Raw genomic sequence first — 18,604 nt, forward strand, 5'->3', positions numbered from 1 at the left:
ACCTGTTCATTAGCGTCTACATTGATGATACAAAAGATTTAAACGTTAAATGATTAATTATTCACATTAAGGTATTAATTCTGTCATATATAACACTTACTGGGCTGATGTTTCCCTGAAAGGCAGAGCTGTGTGTCTATGTTGCTCAGTACTCCCCTCTGTCTGTCGGTTTTTTGGTTTCGCCCAAACTTGGTTCAGATTTGAGTTCGTGGTCGCTGCTATCTGGGATCGCTCTATTGGAGGAGAAGGACCGCCTGTCCCCTCTCTGCTTTTGCTGTCAATGGCTTTCGGAACATATTTTATTTGAATGTCTGGGACTTTTAAGTGACCAATAATGGATATTCTATGGATATTATGGACCATACAGGCCGTAATAGCTATTGAAGGTAAGCTAGTGTTTTCATCCCGACGCGTAAAGCCGCATCCTCTTGCCCAACACCGGCTTTGAGTTTGAAACAAAGCGCGTGAATTCACGGTTTCCTTTTCTGATTAAATTTCTGTCCTGCTACCTCTGTATATATTAATTTTTGTAGTATTGCGTTTACTGTACTTAAATGTAGCAAAGAGAGTCAGCTCATGCAGGGGGCTGACCGTGGGGCATAAAAACATATGCTCCCGCATCTCGCAGGTGCGCTGCGGATGCTATCAAGCATTAATAAAGCCTTAATAAAGAAAGGGAAACTGCAGTTTTTTTTTTTTCCCTTTCGCACAGATAGCTCCACCAGATTACAAAACGCGAGATCCCAGTCAGGTAAGGCGCATCCTGTTTGTCCATGGAGGTGTGTCGCTGTTACTTGTCCAACAGTTGGTGACAAAAACGTGAAAGACAAACCAGGACTTGCGCTTACATCTTTTTTTTTTTTTTTTCATTTATTTTTTTGTTGGGATGCCTGAAAACAAATAGGCAAACATACACAGTGAACATCCTCTTGTCTAATTCACAAAAGCTTCTGTCTGGTCACTATGCAGTCATTTGTGCGCAAAGCCTGGCTAAGCAGGAAAGGGCAGGAGTCATTGTGGCTCAACGCACAATGAAACAGGTTGAATGGGGAAAATAATCTCCATAATATGTGCTTACAGTTGTATTTGTGTGACGCTCCAAAGTAACTGTATGGTAAAGGTTTCATAATGCAGCAAAATATGCATGCGCTTCAACACAGAAAGACTGCATTAATGTTAGATTATTTAAACTTAAATAAAATAAGCACATCTAAACATTACAAAACCACGTTCCAGTAAATTTAAAAATTTCAGTTTTGATTTGAATTGTAATTTTCAATTGTTTTTGATTTGATGGACTTAGTCTGCCCTCTGACAGGACAGGAGAGTCAATACTGAAGAATGGAAAGTGTCAGCACGGTTATTTATTCAGTCTATTTTGAGGATGCTCCCAGAGAACAAATGCGTCTTCTTCCTCTGGCCAGTTTAACTAAACCTCATAATTACAGGTGGAGCAAAGAAACTATTTAAGAAGTCAGCTGAATGTTACAGCAGCATAAAACAACAAGAAGAAGAAAAATATTCACATCACTTGTGCATTTGCAATAGCATGCCAGATTTGTGCAAAAAGTTTAGAGGACGTGCCAGGTTCCCTGTAGGGCTGGCACAGACTTTGACAGATGTCATGCGTATTTATGCAGACTTCTACTGACTGCTCCAGTTTATGGTTTCAATGCTTACATTACATTTCCTATTGGGAGCTTTAACATTTGTTAGCTCTCTCTTTTTTTTTTTTTTTTTTTTTTAATTTAAGGTTTCATCAACCTTGTTCGCTGGCAAAATTATAGATGCAGTCCACTCTCAGAACCACAACAAATACGTTAAATGAAGTACAACCCACATTTCATACAGCGTGTACATTATATTTTTTACTTATATATTAGAATTTTTTTTTATTTTGCAAACACTATAAAACCACTTAGATATTTTCAAATTTAAACTGTGCAGATTAAAGTTTCTTGTACCAATTCAATTTTTTTTAATAATACATTTAAATTTGTACAGCAGATATATATATATATATATATATATATATATATATATATATATATATATATATATATATATATATATATATATATATATATATATATATATATATATTTTATGTAGAATATAATCAAAAACAATTTACTGTAAAAGTAAATCGCCCTCGTATTTATGTACATAATATTAGGCTTGCTTTTGTTCAATTACTTCTGTTATGATTGCTCTATTACTCTCACAATGCTTATTTATTTTTTTCAAATTTTGTCTGCTCTATCCTGTCGATTAGTGAGGGTAAACAGAGGATATGACAAATGCCAAAAATAACATCAAATTCACACTACAGAGTGTTCTGCTTCCTCTTGTCTTCTCAGTCTCTCTAAAAAACAAACATGTCCATGGCTGCTGTTTGTCTACTTGTAAAATTTAATGTGAAAAATATGTGAAAGCAGAGAGCGTGCTTTGGCTCAAACACCAGTTGGCACATCCCTCATATACTGTAGCCATTGCAGTGCACTTATGTGATTCTTAAAGAATGATTCTGTTGATAGTGACTGATGGTACTTAAAGCGAATGCACCATGCATTTTGCAAGTACCGTTCGGGACTGTGGTGCTTCAGTTTTTGATGCAGAAACCAGCTAGTCGCGTCACCAGCCCAAAGCAGCCACCCCACCCCCCTCCATTTTATTCTGTGAATCACCCTAGTTGACTGTCCAATGAAGTTGCAAGAATGGCTTACGTAGGTAAAATAGAGAGTTGAAAAAGGGGTCACTGCGGCTCTAATCTGGAAAAAAAAAAAAAAAATCCCAGCATGCAACAGAAAAGATCCCTCCATTGGACCATTTTGAACGTACAGTTCTGGGACGAAACATTTCTTTCATTGTTAATAAACAGGGACCGTGTCAAATATGTCGGTTTCTTACTCCTCGACCTTGATTATTAACTATGTGATATTGTCGCATTTAATTTCACTATCTTTTGTATTTTTGTATTTTTTTTTTACAAATTTTTGTAACAAAAAACAAAAAAAACCATAAAAATTTGAACTGAATGGATTACTAATTAAATTATAGCATCCTTCTAGGGAGTAAACATAAAAGGACTATTTGTTATACAAATAATCAAAGAATCGGGCAGGGGTCACGCTGGCGAGGATTAAAGGATTAAAACTGGGGCCAAACTTAAGACAATCCAAACTGTGTACCAAGTGTCCATTTTGCGAAAAGCACACTGTAAACCAGGTTAAAGCTACAGTACTCTCTATTTTACTCAGCACCCCCCCCCCACACACACACACACACACACACACACTCTAGCAGGTATCACCATGTTAGACAACTACAAATGGCATTCATTCATTCATCAGCTGCAATCAGCCAGTTTTCAAAGACATTTAATTCACCACGTGGAATGTGAAGCAACTCTAAATTGTTTGTTTGTGTTCATGTAAGCCGATGCCATGTCTTATTGGTTTAGTTAACAGGAACAGACGGGCTCTTTTCGAAAATTAATAGACGCACTACTGCCTAGGAAATTAGCCTGGCTATGTCAAACATGTCTATGAAAACACAGTGTGGATTTATCTCTCCATTAGTTTGCCCATTCATTGTCATCAGCGCTCAGTTGACAGCCACGCTAACAACGGCGGTGCTCATCTAATTCTGCTGAGTGGAAATTCTCATATTCATACTGAGCCATAAAATTAGAGTTGCCTGTTCTGTTTGCAGCAGATGAAATTCAGTAGACGGATTATTTGGCTTTCCAGTTTGGCCCTTTCTGTTGTGGTATTACAGTTTCTGCTGTGCAAACATACCAAATGTTTTCTGAGAGGATTGATGTTGCCATGATGCAATAACAACCTCCTCCAGTCATGTATGCGTGTTGTCGGAGGGGTTAGTGCGACAATAGATCACTCTGATACAACTTTTTTTTCCTCCTCTTTTCCTTTGAACGATACATAAAGGGAAAGAAGCCGCAGCAGAGGATGCTGAAATGGGGCAGAATGACATCACAGCATGGAGTCTTTAAAAAATGTCTAACAGATTTGATTGCATTTCAGTATGCACCGGATTCCTTCAGTGCTCTGTTGAACACTGGACTCAGATGAATGTTGGCAAACAGTGGCAAAGTTGATGTTTGACATTGTTTACTTAAAGAAAAATCTGTAAAAATCTACTGTTCTGTATATTACATTTGAAGTTTTCATTCAGTACCATTCTTCACAAAACAGGACGACCTGACTCTTTAGGACAGAGTATGACTGTTAATGTTTAGAAAATCCTGCCAAGTTTGGTAAAAAAATGCTTTCATATGTAAATTCAGTGGCTGTTTCGGACCGGAATTGTTTTGTAAGGAATCCATGTGTGAGTGTAACATGGAAGCATTATGTATTGTGGAAGAGTAACAAAAGACTGACGGAGGCGGGTTCTGAAATGGGATTAGATAAAGGTAAAATGAGCGACCGTATACAATCCAGTGTTTTCTCAGTCCACCCAATGAGCAGATGCAGGGAGCTGGCCTGCACGCCAACCGCCACAGTAGGCTTTCACAAAGAATCTGTCTCTATTCAAGCCTTAATCCATGCTGCCGAGGGCCCAGGCATTGTCACTTTGCATGCAAAATTTCAATTAGTGCTGGTACCAGTTGTTTCACTTGAAACGGGGTGTCACATTTCAGAGACATCTATGGCTACCTTTAGGGTGAGATTATGGCAGAAGTATTACGGATTTGCTTGAGAAATTTTTGTGCTCCTTGCATGAGGTTACAGTCAGCGCCGTGAGCTGCTGTGTGTATTACACCTAGACTTTGGTCACATTTCTAGAAGAGTGAATATACTGAAATCAATACAGAAAGACTGTCATTTAAAAGTTAAGCAGCAAACCGTCAAATAGGGGATTTCTGTGTTGTAAGTTTTCGTTCCAGCTGGCTTTGCAAGTGAAATATCTATTTATGTTATTGCTGGCTTTAGCTTGTTTAACCAGTTTAACTTGTGATTCGCTTCAGTGCACGATGGGCTGTTTGATACCGTTTCCATGCTGTTCAGCTCTGCTGCTGTGGTTCACGTTCAGAAGCCCACTTTTCATTTCCTCTAGTCAACACACATTTGCCCTCTCGAGGTGATGGCAACATTTTAGTATTTAATGTATAAACTGAAATTTAAGAAAATTAATAGAGCATTCGGGATGCCGCGTGTGTTTTCAAATCTGTTCTGTTCTCAATTCTTGACAATCACACACTTCACTAAAAACGAGGAAGGTGCAAAAAAACGACCAAAATGGCAATCTTTTTGAAAATCTCACAAGCACCACTTCTGAGATCATATAAACATCTTGTTTACTTTATGTGCTCATAGTATGCACACATCCTGCATGTGCACAATAATACTACAGTATTTAAGTTTCCTCAAAATATGTATTTGCCAAGCACTTAATTTTTCTTCACGAACACCAATATAATCAGTTGCTTCTACAGTGAGTCTTTCCTCCTGTGGACGAGGTCCAGTTCCACTATTATGGACTGCAGCTGGCAATGGCGGCCTTTGTTCTGCTCTTCAGGCTCAGTGAGCTCAGCATAGCAGCACATAAAGTAGTTCTCCACCACTGACAACTGCAGTCCAAGACAGTGGAGTACATCTGACTGCCTGACAAGATCCTGTCTGGGGATATCGAGGACTGTGAGAAGGACTGGAGCTAGCTTTCAAAATACGAGCAAGGGTATTGTCCGCCAGCAAAATGATCAGAGATGCCGTTTTTTCTCTCAGAGAGATTAACATAAATAAATAAATAAAATAAAATTATAATAATAATAACTGGGCAGCCTGCCCGAGTAAAGTCTGTGTGGGAAAACACATGAAAGCACTGCAGAGTTAATAGTGGAAGTCTTCTGACTTTAACATACTGGGTAATACTACATTATACATTAAAAACACAATATGACCTACTTAAGAAAACCCTCAGCGGCCGAGCGCGAAAGCGTTCTGACTCACCTGGTGTCCTGCATCTGCTGGCTTAATACTTTACTTACCACATAGGTGTGCTTGAGGTATTCCTTAGGTAAGTTCTTAATTGTTATAAACCTGCTGCTTTAGCAGGCTGTTTATCAAAAACAACAGACCTGGTGGTATCAACAGCCATCAAGTTTATTGCAGTTAGCTTTTTTTTTTTTTTTATCCCCCTGGAAAAGGAACAGGTGTCACTTTGTTCTAAATCATGCCAGACTAGTTTGAGGAGAACAGATGTACAGTAACTCTTCATTTAAATTGGCATTGTGGGCCTGCTTCAATCTGGGGAATAAAGTAATTTAATGCTTACTGGGAGAGAGTGTTTTGGGTAGTCGTTGAAATTTGCTTTACCTCTCTGTAACCTTTCTGATACTTCACACAGGAATCTAGATCAAGGATGTTCTTATAGCCTGCTGTCTTAATTAGCACATGTTAATTGGCAACGCACAGTCTCTTGGTAAGTCATATTTATTAGGGAGAGTCTGATTCATCCCAACCCTTTGGGAATGGAAATCATTAGGGGACAGCGAAATGTGTTTCCAGACATTATTCATAATATGAACCGTGTAAGCGCTCACAATCACAATCAAATGGCCCTGCGACATGTAGGCCTAATTTTCAGTATGAATTCATAGTGCGGTCTGCTTAATTTGACAGAAGTCTCACCCATTATGTGGAATCAGTGAATATTGTGTCTTTGTCACTCTATATTTCCTCATTTCCAAGCAGTGGAATTGCTGCCCATATGCCTGAAAACAACAACCAAGTTTGCTCTGAAACCAGAGCTGAATTGATCTGTGCGACCTGCGTTTCTGTCGCATCCCTTACGTGAACATGGAGTCGTGCACATTAACAATATGGCGCTTATAATTTTCAACCCCAGTGAATCCAACTGCTGAGCTGGGATGCGAGTAAAAAGACAGAAGGAAGCAGAGGAGGAGGGAGAGTACCCTGAGAGAGGTCAGACCTCGTTTCAGAGACCCTCATCCACACACACCCCAGGTACTGTGACACTGCTTTTATGAGTGTGCCTGGAGAACACAAACCCACCGGATTAGTGTCTGTCTCTCAATGTCCCTGGGAGCAGAGCCCATCGGCCGAGACAAAGTGGGGCTGATTGCGTTGTCATCTGCATCACAAAGGGAAGCCTTTTTTTTTTTTTTTTTTTACCTGAACCACTGCCTGTGTGCCTCGCTATGCATCAGATCTATTGCGACTCTGGACCCACGTGACATCTGCCTTTTGTTTTTTTTGTTTTTTGTCCATCTCTGTCTCCCCCTCTTTCATTCTTTCTCTCTGCCTCACACCGTCTGTCCACCACGGTCCATATCAACAACAAGACCCCTCCCCCCCCATCCCTTCTCAGTGGATGCTAGCGTTTTAGTCTGTAACAGCACTGCTGCTTTCTGGTTTTGCCGGTAGTTATGTGCTTAACGCAGTGTGCAACAGCTCCTCTCGCTACAAAGACCCACTAACACATTTGTTGTCTTTTTCTCTCTGGGTCTGGCTGGCTTGCTGTATCTTAGATTGGTCAGCGTGCATATACGTGAAACAAAAATCTATTTTCTTAACGGCAGAACTTAACAGGACTAGCGGTCTCACTCGGACAGACACCCCAGCTGAGATGCAGATGTGTTTTATCTGATTAGTGTACTGGGAAAGCAGGCTCTGCTCTTCTGTAACTGATGACCTGCGTTGTGTTGGTGACCTAACTGGGTCTGACAGCCACAACGGAAACAGCTCGAGCTTCTTTTTTCAGATAAGCTTCTTAGGCCTATGTATGTGGGGGTTAAGTTTTATTTTTACTTTTGTCAAAATAAGTGTTTCTGTATTTCATCACTGTCAAATTACTCACCATCCTCCTTTTATATTTTATGGTCTGAATGTGCACTTCTTTTTATCCCGTGATAACTGTTTTAAACGTGAGACTTATACTTCAGAAATATCAGGCGCAGCAAGATAAGATAATTTAAAAAAAAATCCTTCTATTTAAGATGCTTTATGAATAAATTCAATAATTAGACAGGGTGTGACATTTGAAAAACAGATGGAGGGAAGGGAACGTAGAGAGGGACTTTTTTTTTTTTTGTCCTCAAGTGTGATAGTTGGTTTTCTTTTTGCAAGTAATTGCATTAGCTCAGAGAATAGGGAATTAACATGAGGCAATTAACTGATTTGGCCTTTGGCTGTGACTTGAATGGTTTTAGAGAGCTGGAGTATTTTCATAGATTAATTTGGAAATTGAATTCAGTTGCAGAACCTTGTAAACGCTGCAGTGAGACCTTGGAAGTTGATATAATTCAGCAAAAGAAGTAAATTTAACACTGTTGAGTGCAGACAGACAATATTGATTTCTTTAACATGTGGGTCCTTGTGATAAACCTGAAAAAAGTGAGGACTGTCAGAGGCGAGGGTTAAGATGACAGCTTTTTAGTGTAATAATTATGGAACTATTGTGTGCCTGGATGGATATTTGTTAACAGCAAATTTGTAATTATCATTTTAACTTTTAGCTTGCGACTGTGATTAGTTTACAGTGGTACTGTTCTTGTGTACATACACCACATTTAAGATATTTAACCCTGTGATAACGTTACATCATTACCTGACTGGTGGGTAGTAAAAGGGGTCTGTTAGCTCACCTATGCAGTTAAGTGTTTACACTGTCATAAGCACTAAATACTGCGATTTTTGACTCACTGAATGAAAACTGAATGCAAGAATACATATATAAAAATACCCATTTTTCGGTATGAATTTTTTAAGGTATCTACTTTTTAAGGTAATTTCCAGTGTCATTTACGGTAATCACTAATAGAACAAAATTTGAGTACTTGATGCTTATGTTGCAGTAAGCTTTACAAAATGATCCTTAACTGTAATATAATATAAATAAATCACATATGGACAGCTATTTGTTAACAACTGTGTCTGTCTGTGTGTGTGTGCATACAGTAAATCTGTCATGTATATTCCCTAGTCTTAACCACATTAAGTTTGCAGATGTTCTGTAAATTCATTTTACAACTGTAACTCTTCATTTAAATTGGCACAAGAAAATGTATGTAGAACATCAACACACAACATTTTAAGAACTAATCTGGTCAGCCACAGTCCTTTGACAAAATCCTGCCACCGTTTAGTTTATAATGTTTGGCGTTTGTTGAAATTCTTAGAGAGGTGCTGATTGAAATTTTCTGTCTTTTTGAAAGCTGCAATTTGTGTTGCTGTTGAGCTGCATTTATTGTTGAGAGTGGCGTTTCTACCCAGTTCTCACTGATCCGAGAGGTCAAAAATAATAAAAACACAGGAATTATATTGCAGCAGCCATCTAGCAGCTGATTGGCAGAATCTCTCTGTTTTTGTGTTTCTCACTCGTTCTTTGAGCGGGAGTGGTGAGTTTGTCACCTCGAGTTAGCTGAAGGGTACAAATGATTTATGTGATATTACTGAGGGTGATATGTGTCTCTCCAGAGTAACAGAGCTCAACCCAGTTACAGCCATACAATAGATTTTAGGTTACTGGGGAGTGACACGTGGTCCACAAAGTGAACCTTAACATGGTTTTTGCTGCTAGGCCTTTTCTTGAAAGCCGCGACTTTTGCTGCTTTCTTTTTGCCTTGAACTCACGCCATCAATCCAAAACCAACTACAGCTCCAAAATCAATAGTTCAGACTCAGCAAAGATTAAACTCTTATGATTTTGTTTATGCAGCCCTATCAATTGACACTTCATTATAGTCATTTCATATTCAGCAAAGCCCATGATAAACGTTCCATTCAGGGAGAGAACGCTTACCTGAATTTACATAATCACTTGTCTGAAATAGATCTAGTGGAGGGAGCAATCAACAGCATCTGCCACACTCACACTTGTAAGAGCTCCTGTTATTGCAATGCCACCCCCCCCACCCCCCCCTTCTTCCAACTAACAATTCATTCTTATTATATGCTAATTTCAAACCTGTTAAAGATTTCCAGCAGGAAATAGTATCTGCTAAACACATGGCCACGATTCTGAAGAGCTGCCAAAGAAAGACCGATACATGTCTTTTGGGGTCAATAAAACCATGTCTGGATTCACAACACAGCCATGAGGTAACGCGGCGTACCAACCGGGAGCCAGGTATACAAGGAGATGGTGAAATGATGACTGTTTTCCAAGACTTCCAGTGACAGGAGCCCTTCGGGTACAAATCACAATGCATCGTTTGGGAGGGCAGCTGGAATATCCATAGAGGATCTCAGGAGACCTGCTGTGCCTGTGAAATCAATACAGAGGTCCAGCTGAGACCATTAAATGAAATGAATGTCACATGATAGGGTTAAATATATAGAATATTATTATTCATAGAGTCCAAATAGGTTTTTCATCTGCAAATAATACAAGCAGACACGGACATTAATAAAGGCAGCACATATCGGCACCATGCAGTCCATCTTGTTCTTCAACTATTGTCAACCCTTAAGACAGACAGAGACGCAGTGTGGTAAACAATTCAAATATATATATGGCATTTATCTAATCTTTGTTCTGTTGTAGTTCCTTTAAAAATAATAATAATAGCAACAGGTGACAGTTGGCAGCACTGTTGTAGAAAACCTGAAACACCAGCAGCCGTAGGAGAGTGCAGTCTCTCTCCTTCAGCACACATCAGATCAGTCCAAATCTGGTATGAAGCTGTTTTAAAATTTAATCAAGTACTTTTGAAATATAAAGCAGGCCTTATTAATGTGTCTTAATTAATCAGTTAAGTGTTGTGTGCGTAACATATACATACATAAATAAATACTGGTATGAAATGGTTGCACTGAGATGTTCTGATGATGAGTGAAGAGTCTTGAGCAATCAAGCTGTGTTGGCATGGTGTAACACTGCACACCAATGTGATCCTGTTTACCTGGATCCCTGATAATGGGAGCAAATCACTGGTTCACCAGTGGAACGTATTTAATCTGAGGCAACAGGAGCAGTTTAATTTGCATCACAACAAAGGCTGTTATTCAGGAAGTCCAAAAATGATACGTGTGAGCTTCTACCCGAATCTCTGCAGCAGATTCAGCTGAAAACAGGGAGACTTGTGCAGTCTCTCAGTCTCTAGCACATATGAGTAGAGCAGCCAATGGCTTGCCTAAGAGGAGATGGTTGGCTGTGCTCAGCCGTGATGCTAAGCAGGACCCTGCAGTGTGGTTCGGCATGGGTAACTCCTGCTGTGAGGCTGTATTAGAAATGCATGTTATCATTGGATTGACCTACCTGGGAATGCTGGGAAAGCAACTTAGGCTAAAAGGAAAAACCTTGATAGTATTTTTTTCTTTCCTTTGTTGTGTGACTAAACTATTAATTTGCTAATAATTTCAGTTCTGTTAGCTTAGGGGAATAATGTGCTGGCAGTGATTCTGTTTTATAGTTCATCTGTACGGAAATCTGTACCATCTGTCTTTAGCTTATGTCTGTTTTGGATCGCTGTCATTTCATACAACATACTGGTCATTTGAAAGAGCGAAATGTTTAAGACATTTTCACAAATGTAGGTATACTAAACATATGAATCATTTCCTGTATGCTTTTCATCCAGAGTGCTTTACAGGACCATAAAGGAACAATTACATTTGTGGCATGGGTGGCCTCAGCAGGGAAGGAATCGCAAAATTGGTTACAGTTACTCCCATGCTGTGCTTACTATGCTAACACCTCAGACTGATTCTACCTCTCCTGAGCACTTTCCAAGCTGCCCTCCTTTACGAATGGTTTGACACTTTGTAGCGGTCAGGTAGGCACACTGTGTGCATGCAGCGCCTGTGCGAGTTGACTGAGCTGCTGTAAGGAAGCCTGCCTGTTTGAGGTACTGAAAAAGCATGTTTGGGATTAGTGGTCTGTCCTCGTCCGTGTGACACTCGAGGGGTGTGAGTCTGGGAGTGGTGCTGCTCTTTGAGTTACAGCATGGTGCTGAGTGATTGAATAAGTTGAGCTGGACCTCACTTCTCTCACTCTGCGGTGACGCAGCCTGTTACATATACACAATCTCATAAACAGATTTTCCCACATAGAACATGCCAGCAAACACAAACACATACATTAAATTCCAACTCGGTGGCTGGGGCTATTTTTGCTGCCTCTTAAGTGCAATACAAGGAAAAAGATCATTTAAATCCTTGCTCCAGATTTCCTGTGGGCATGTTGAATTCAACAGTTTTAACACAAAGAGAAAGGCAGTTGTTTTGAGTTTTCAAATTTTTTTTTTTTTTTTTTGCCTCACTGAGCAAAAAATGTAAAAGCTTTGGGTCCTTTTACTACATGATTTAACTTTTTTTCTTGCCATAAGAACCTGTAAAACAGCACATTATGCAAAAACAGGTTCTCCTTTGATCTTGGTGCCTACAGTAATATGTCCTATTTTTGAGAAATAGAAACTGAGACCCATAATAGTGTTTAGTGGTTTTCCTCTGCACAGACAGATTTTTGGCTTGAGCAGTACTAATCTCTATTTCACAGATACTAGCATGCTCATTTTCTCTCTCCCGTCCTGCTCTCTCTTTTCCTCTCTTCCTCTCTGCCTCTCGCTCGTGCACACATAAACAAATGTATGAACACTTTTTTTGTCTACATTATTTCAAACTCAACACCTGCAGGGCTGGGCTGTCAGGCTTTTTTTTTTTTTTTTTTGGCATTAACATGAATATCTGAGCCTGAAGCTGGATTACTCAGGAGGAGGTGAGAACACAAGGTTCGGGCAAAGATGCGAGCCCTTCAGCTGCTATTTTGCCATCGTTCTTTCACTCCTGCATGTCCCATCGCAGTACACAACATATGCTATCACTAAAAGAAAAATTAATCACCCTTTGCTGTTTAAATTTGTTGTTGATTCCAGCACGTTATAGCCTGAGGCATGTGTCTTGAAGAGCCTTAAGTTTCCTTGTGCTTTGTACAGATTGCAAGTGGCAGCTTCTTAATGATCTTTTTTCAACTCAGTATTAAAATTTCTGTTAATAGCATAAGTCCTGTGCTGAAAACAGCAACAAAGCTAAGCTGGGAGTTAGCTTTTTTTTATTTTGGACATTCACAACTAATATCCATGATATGGAGTCACAGCACAGATGACAAAGCATCTAGCAGCAAAAATATAAAGTTGGAAATGCCAGTGTGGGACCTAGGATAAAAAATTAAAGCCTCACAGTTATTATTAGATGATATTGCTATTGCCGGCCCGATGGGTGCAACATGACAAAATTTTTAAAGAATAAAGAGCCTCTCAAACCACAATAAACGTTCCTCTTTTGAATGGCAGTTTGACTGGACTTCATCCACCATTTGAATGTGTAGCATCAGGTTAGTTTAAAAAACATGGATTTCTATTAATTGATACTAAAAACTGGGTGCTGAGAAAAATCTATTGGCTTAAGAGGTTAAATATTTTCACCATTGAATATATTTGCAAAGGCTAGAGCACGTATGACTTATAGTTATAAATGCAAACCTGTGGACCGTGTACTTTTAGTGAATTTGAAAACCAGGTGATGCATTTCATAAATTGGTAACTTTTGCAAAAGGAAACAGTAGCTGCCGAGGTTTTCACCTTTCTATTGTGGGGAAAAAGAAGTCAGAGCACGTAATCCTTCAGCTGACACAAGTGTGCTGAACTCCCTACATTCCTCACACCCTTAAGCTCAGGTCGGTCACTTAATGGCTTGCTTTCGTAGCTTAATTTCAGAATACATTTGCTGCCATCTTTATCTTCTTTGTCCTGTTCCTGGCCTGTTCAGTAAAAAAAAAAAAAAAAAAAAAAAACTCACTTACTTTTCTTTTTGTAACCAGCCTCCACCTGTCACCCAATGCTAATGTTAAACATTAATAGCCTGGGAGCCCAAATAGAAATGCACCACTTCATAGCACCACTTCTACCTGTCACCCTATCTCTGGATTAGGACTTCACCAGTGCCGAGTGATTTAAGGGCCTTTTTTTGAGGTTGTCAGGAGAGGCATGATTGTGCCTGTGGCCGTAAAGAAACATATGTGCTGTTTTCTTTTTTTGTGTTGAAGGCGTCAGACAAGCAGCACCAGATGTGTGTATTGAATAGTGTTATGTTTTTTTCTCACTTGAGCATGTGTCTGTCTGCTGTGTACAGCTGCGGTGCAGAAGAGTTAAGTCAGTTTCATGGGGAGCGAGGAGGAGGTGAGAACCAGCAGGTCTAATTGAAGCAGTTAATGGGCTGTCTAAAGCCATCATTCTACCTGACATTGCACGTGGAGAAGCTCTTCATCACTGACTTGAATCTGATGAAAAAAACTCTTATACAAAGATAAGCTACTGGCCCAGACAGGGATATGTGGATATGGATATTGTCAAACCTGAGTTTTTGGGAGCAGGTGTGCAGTATTTAAGGAGAAAGAGATTTTTGTTTTCTTCCTCCTCTGAACTATCCACTGCTGAAAACCCTTTCACACAACTTTCCATCCAAGCAAAATATCAATTTTAATTACCCATTTTATCTTTAAAATGAAGTGTTCCTTTAAACAAAATCTGCTTGGACATGATTTAATTAGCCTTGTTTTTAGTTGCTGTTATCTAGTGATTTTTTCCTGGCAAAAGAAATTGACTGATCTTTCTTTGTATTGCATTTTTTTTTTCAAAAGAAAGAGATTAGCTTTGGACACTAGATGGAAAATGTAATTTTCCCTGCCGCACTGGAACACGCATTTATGTGTTTTCACTGAAAACTGCTAAATACGGGGGTAAATAACTTATATTTTTGCTGTTTTCCCATCTTTAGTTGGCTCAAGACCTTTTCTAACCACATCCCGCCAAAGCCCCATTCCTCTCTGGCTGCATGGCTTTAGTCCCAGGATAGTCGTTCTTCCCAGCTCTATCTCTGTTCCTCCCACTGTAGCCACAGCCCAGATCCCTGCTAAATTCTAAGTTCCAAAAAAACAAAACAAACAAAAAAAAAAGACAGTTGATGGGAAGAACACTGCATTCAACATTGCAGAGCAAGATATTTCAGCAGCAAATCGAAGTGATTGCCACTGAGCAGCTCCCACAGACGTGCTGGGGATCTATATCTTGCTAGGGGGGCATCTCAGTTGAAATGAAATAGAAAGCGCTCTTTGTTCATTTAACCCAAATGGTTTGTCTAGCCATGTTGTTACCACTGACCTTTTTTTTTTGTGCGTAGGAGTGTGAGTGTAGGAGTAGATGGGGACCCTTGAACAGGTGGGTTTGTAGGTTGGTTATATTTAACATCTCTGACACAGTGAAGTGCTCCTTTGGGATGCACGCTGGAGAAGGTGCAAGGTTGTGTCAGAGGCAAAGTGTGGTTGGGTTTAGTGAACAGACATCCATTATATCAAGGCTTTGCAGCTGCATCACATATTTCTCAGAGACCGTGGCTGGCGCTGTTTTGGAGGTCCACAGGGAGATTGGCTGTGTGCAAATCATGCCTAAATATATAACAAATGGACTTGAGATGAGATGCACATGACATGTGAAATATATTGCTATGGGATGGATGTAACTCAGTTCTGGTAACGGTAAAAAAGAACGTTTTTTTTTAAAAAAACATTCAAATACTAACATGTTATAAACAGCATGTGAAGAATTAACATTTGTTACATTCTGTGTATTACATATGATGCGTTGCAAAGATGTATAATGAAGTTGGCGTACCCTTGCATGAAACCACAGTGTAGCATCCAGTTTGCCTTCAGTAACATGAGAAGAAGATGAAGGCAAAAATGTCCAGAGACTGTGTTTTGTGTTTATAAAGCCTGGGATTTATTATCTGTTATACTGCGGGAGAGCTCATCAGTGAACTTGACAGTAAATACAGCAGTAACTGAAGCTCTTGGAAAGCAAAATTTGAAGAGCAGGATTAACAGGAGAGCTAGCCGGCTACGATTTGTTGTTATACTTTTACCTTATGCAAACCTTTAATCTTACTTCACTTATAATAATTGGGTCCATGGGTATTTGGACAGTGACACAATTTGTGTAATTTTGCCTCTGTACACTACCACCATGGATTTAAAATCAAATAATCACCATGTGACTGAAGTACAGATTTTTAACTTCAATTTAAGGGGTTTAACAAAAGTGTTTAGGAATTGCATCCATTTTTTTTTTTTTTCAGATGTTCAGCTGTGTTTCAGTAAGCTAATAGTTATTTTAGAGGACTGGAGGCCTGGCCTCTGCAGCAAACCGAGATCATGCAGTGCCTCCAACAAGTCATTGTTCAGGCTGGTTGTTGGATGACTTCTGTGCTGTCTGGCAACATTAGACACAAGCACCGGCTGCTGTGATTTAGAAATTAAAGCCAGTTAGGCTGAGAAACAAAAGTAGCACCGCCCAGGATCCTAAGTGCTTGCTGTGCAATATTTCAAAAATAACATCTCTTTCTAATCTATTTTATAAAGCGCACCTTTAATGTAACATACTAATTACACAAGATGAATCAGGTGCCTTTTTGCAGCATGTGTGTCTATTTGTGGATTAAAAAAAGGGAAATATAAGGACTAATTAATTGATATGCTCTTAAAGCACATTTCTAAAAAAAAAGTTTTTCTTTACAAAAAAAATAGATGGAAAAATCTAAATGTTGATGGCATTAGTTGTGTTTTTATACTGAGCCCACTGCATTCCCCCAGTTGCAATTAAAGCTCTTAACACTGTGTGTAGACTTTGTTTTCACATCAACATCCAGGTTTCATATGGTGCTGCAGATATTCTTAAAGCTAACACTTTTTTTTTTTTTTGCTTCATTTTTTTTAATCTATAATCAGTTTCAAATGAGAGCCAGGCATTTGGCAGACTTCTCATGGCAGCATTTTGATTCAGCCAAAAAGCCTCTTACAAAGTGCGTGAATGAATAGTCAGTGAATTCATTCATATGGTCTCAACAACAAGTGCAACATTTGGAGGTGGCAAAAGTACAGACATTCTGTACTTAAGTAGAAGTACAGACACTTATATTAAAAAAAAATGCTCTGGTTAAAGTACTGATCCAACATCTTTATTAAAGTAAAAGTGAAAAAGTACAGACTCTGAAAAGTACTCAAAGAAAATAAAAGTAGCTCTTTGGAGGACATTTCTACTAAATTAAGTTTGTTCGGATTTGGGAGACAGACACCCTCCCTGTTTTTAAGATTAGGCTTAAAACCTTTCATTTTGATCACGCTTATAGTTATGGCTGGATCAGGTGACAGTACCTCTGGCTACAGTACAGAAGACAGTCTCATTTTAAATGTATTTTTATGCTTGTACCCATATCTGTCATAAAAAAAAAATTGTCATTGTTCACACCAAAATGGCTTTAATTTTATCTGCTGAACACAGTCTTGGCTAAAGTAAATGCAACTAAACAGTCTTTATGTTACAGCCATGTGTGGTCTTTGACACTGGACAGAGAATAGCTAGACAATAATTCAAGAGGGCCAAATATTCCAAATAAACTTAAAACAATTAATCATTTTGTATGTTGAAATGTTCAGTGCTATAAGCAGCAGTTTTATTAATTTAATATATTCCTAATTTGTCAATATTATTGCAGATTTCTTTTCTAATTTGGTAAGGTCACATTAAGAAAAAGTTTAGGTATTTAATTGTAAAGTGAAATAAACAGCATTTCTAGTTATTTTATATATATATATATATATATATATATATATATATATATATATATATATATATATATATATATATATATATATATATATATATATTTGTTTTTTTATTTTATTTTTTTAGTATTTTATAGTATTTTACAGAATGCCTTTCATTAGCGCCTGCTCCTAGTAAGAAAATACAGAAAAGCTTAGACTTCCATGTAAATGACTTACTGGCAACTACAGTCTTTTTTTAAAAAAATATTTTTATTTGGTCATTGGAAATGGCAGCAATGCTGTCCCTCATTGCTGTCTTCTACTTATGAGGGGCTTTACAGCCCCTTGGCTGATGCCAATAGGCATTTACACGGCTGAGTAAAAGTGGGATTTGATTTTCATGGAAGACCATCTGCACAGAGAATCTCGTGCTCGTGCAAGCAGCATATGCTTTGGTATTTGGATAACAGGGCTGATAAACATGCTCGTTCCCTGAGTGAATTATACAGTCAGGACACACTTCATGTTGTCCTCCCTCTTGGCGGGGGCTGTCTGACAGTATGGGGTTAAGTCTAAAAGCCCAACTTTCCTCCTTAAATCGTATTCTCTCACATACATACTGAGCAGCTTCATCAGTAGACCATGAGTCATTAGTTCCTTTTAGCTCCCTGGCCAGTGGACACGAGCTGATTACATATACTTGACTCAGGTCTGGGATTGCTGAGGGACCTACTGCAAACAATAATCGCATATTTGTGTTGGACTGCATGATCCTGGATTCACTGCAACCAATGGCATTTTCCTTGTCAGCAGAAGAATTTAATGTGCTGATTATTGAAGCCTGGCTTGGCAGGATGTAGCCCGAGCAATTTATTACACAGGCATGATGGAGTTTGGTACAAGAACTGAAGGGAGGAAAATCATACCTAATCTCCTCATTAAGATTGCAGAAGTCAGCATATAATTTCTGTCACTACTGTATGCGTGTGCTTCCCTTTTCACCTCATGGCAACCGGCATTA

At 38.9% G+C, this 18,604-nt stretch overlaps 1 protein-coding gene across 4 annotated transcripts in view; it reads left to right on the top strand.

Annotated features, from left to right (window-relative positions):
- The first annotated feature begins 236 nt into the window (after positions 1 to 236).
- The window catches only part of ephb2b (eph receptor B2b), a 125,672-nt gene continuing 107,304 nt past the window's right edge, over positions 237 to 18,604 (top strand). For all 4 annotated transcript variants that reach the window (XM_030728443.1, XM_030728445.1, XM_030728444.1 and 1 more), the window contains exon 1: positions 237 to 386. In XM_030728443.1, the coding sequence (XP_030584303.1) occupies positions 335 to 386 (52 nt within the window). In that variant the 5' untranslated portion in view covers positions 237 to 334. The remainder of the gene's footprint in view (positions 387 to 18,604) is intronic.

The sequence above is a fragment of the Archocentrus centrarchus genome, chromosome 5, assembly GCF_007364275.1.
Source record: "Archocentrus centrarchus isolate MPI-CPG fArcCen1 chromosome 5, fArcCen1, whole genome shotgun sequence".
Taxonomy (NCBI): Eukaryota; Metazoa; Chordata; class Actinopteri; order Cichliformes; family Cichlidae; genus Archocentrus; species Archocentrus centrarchus.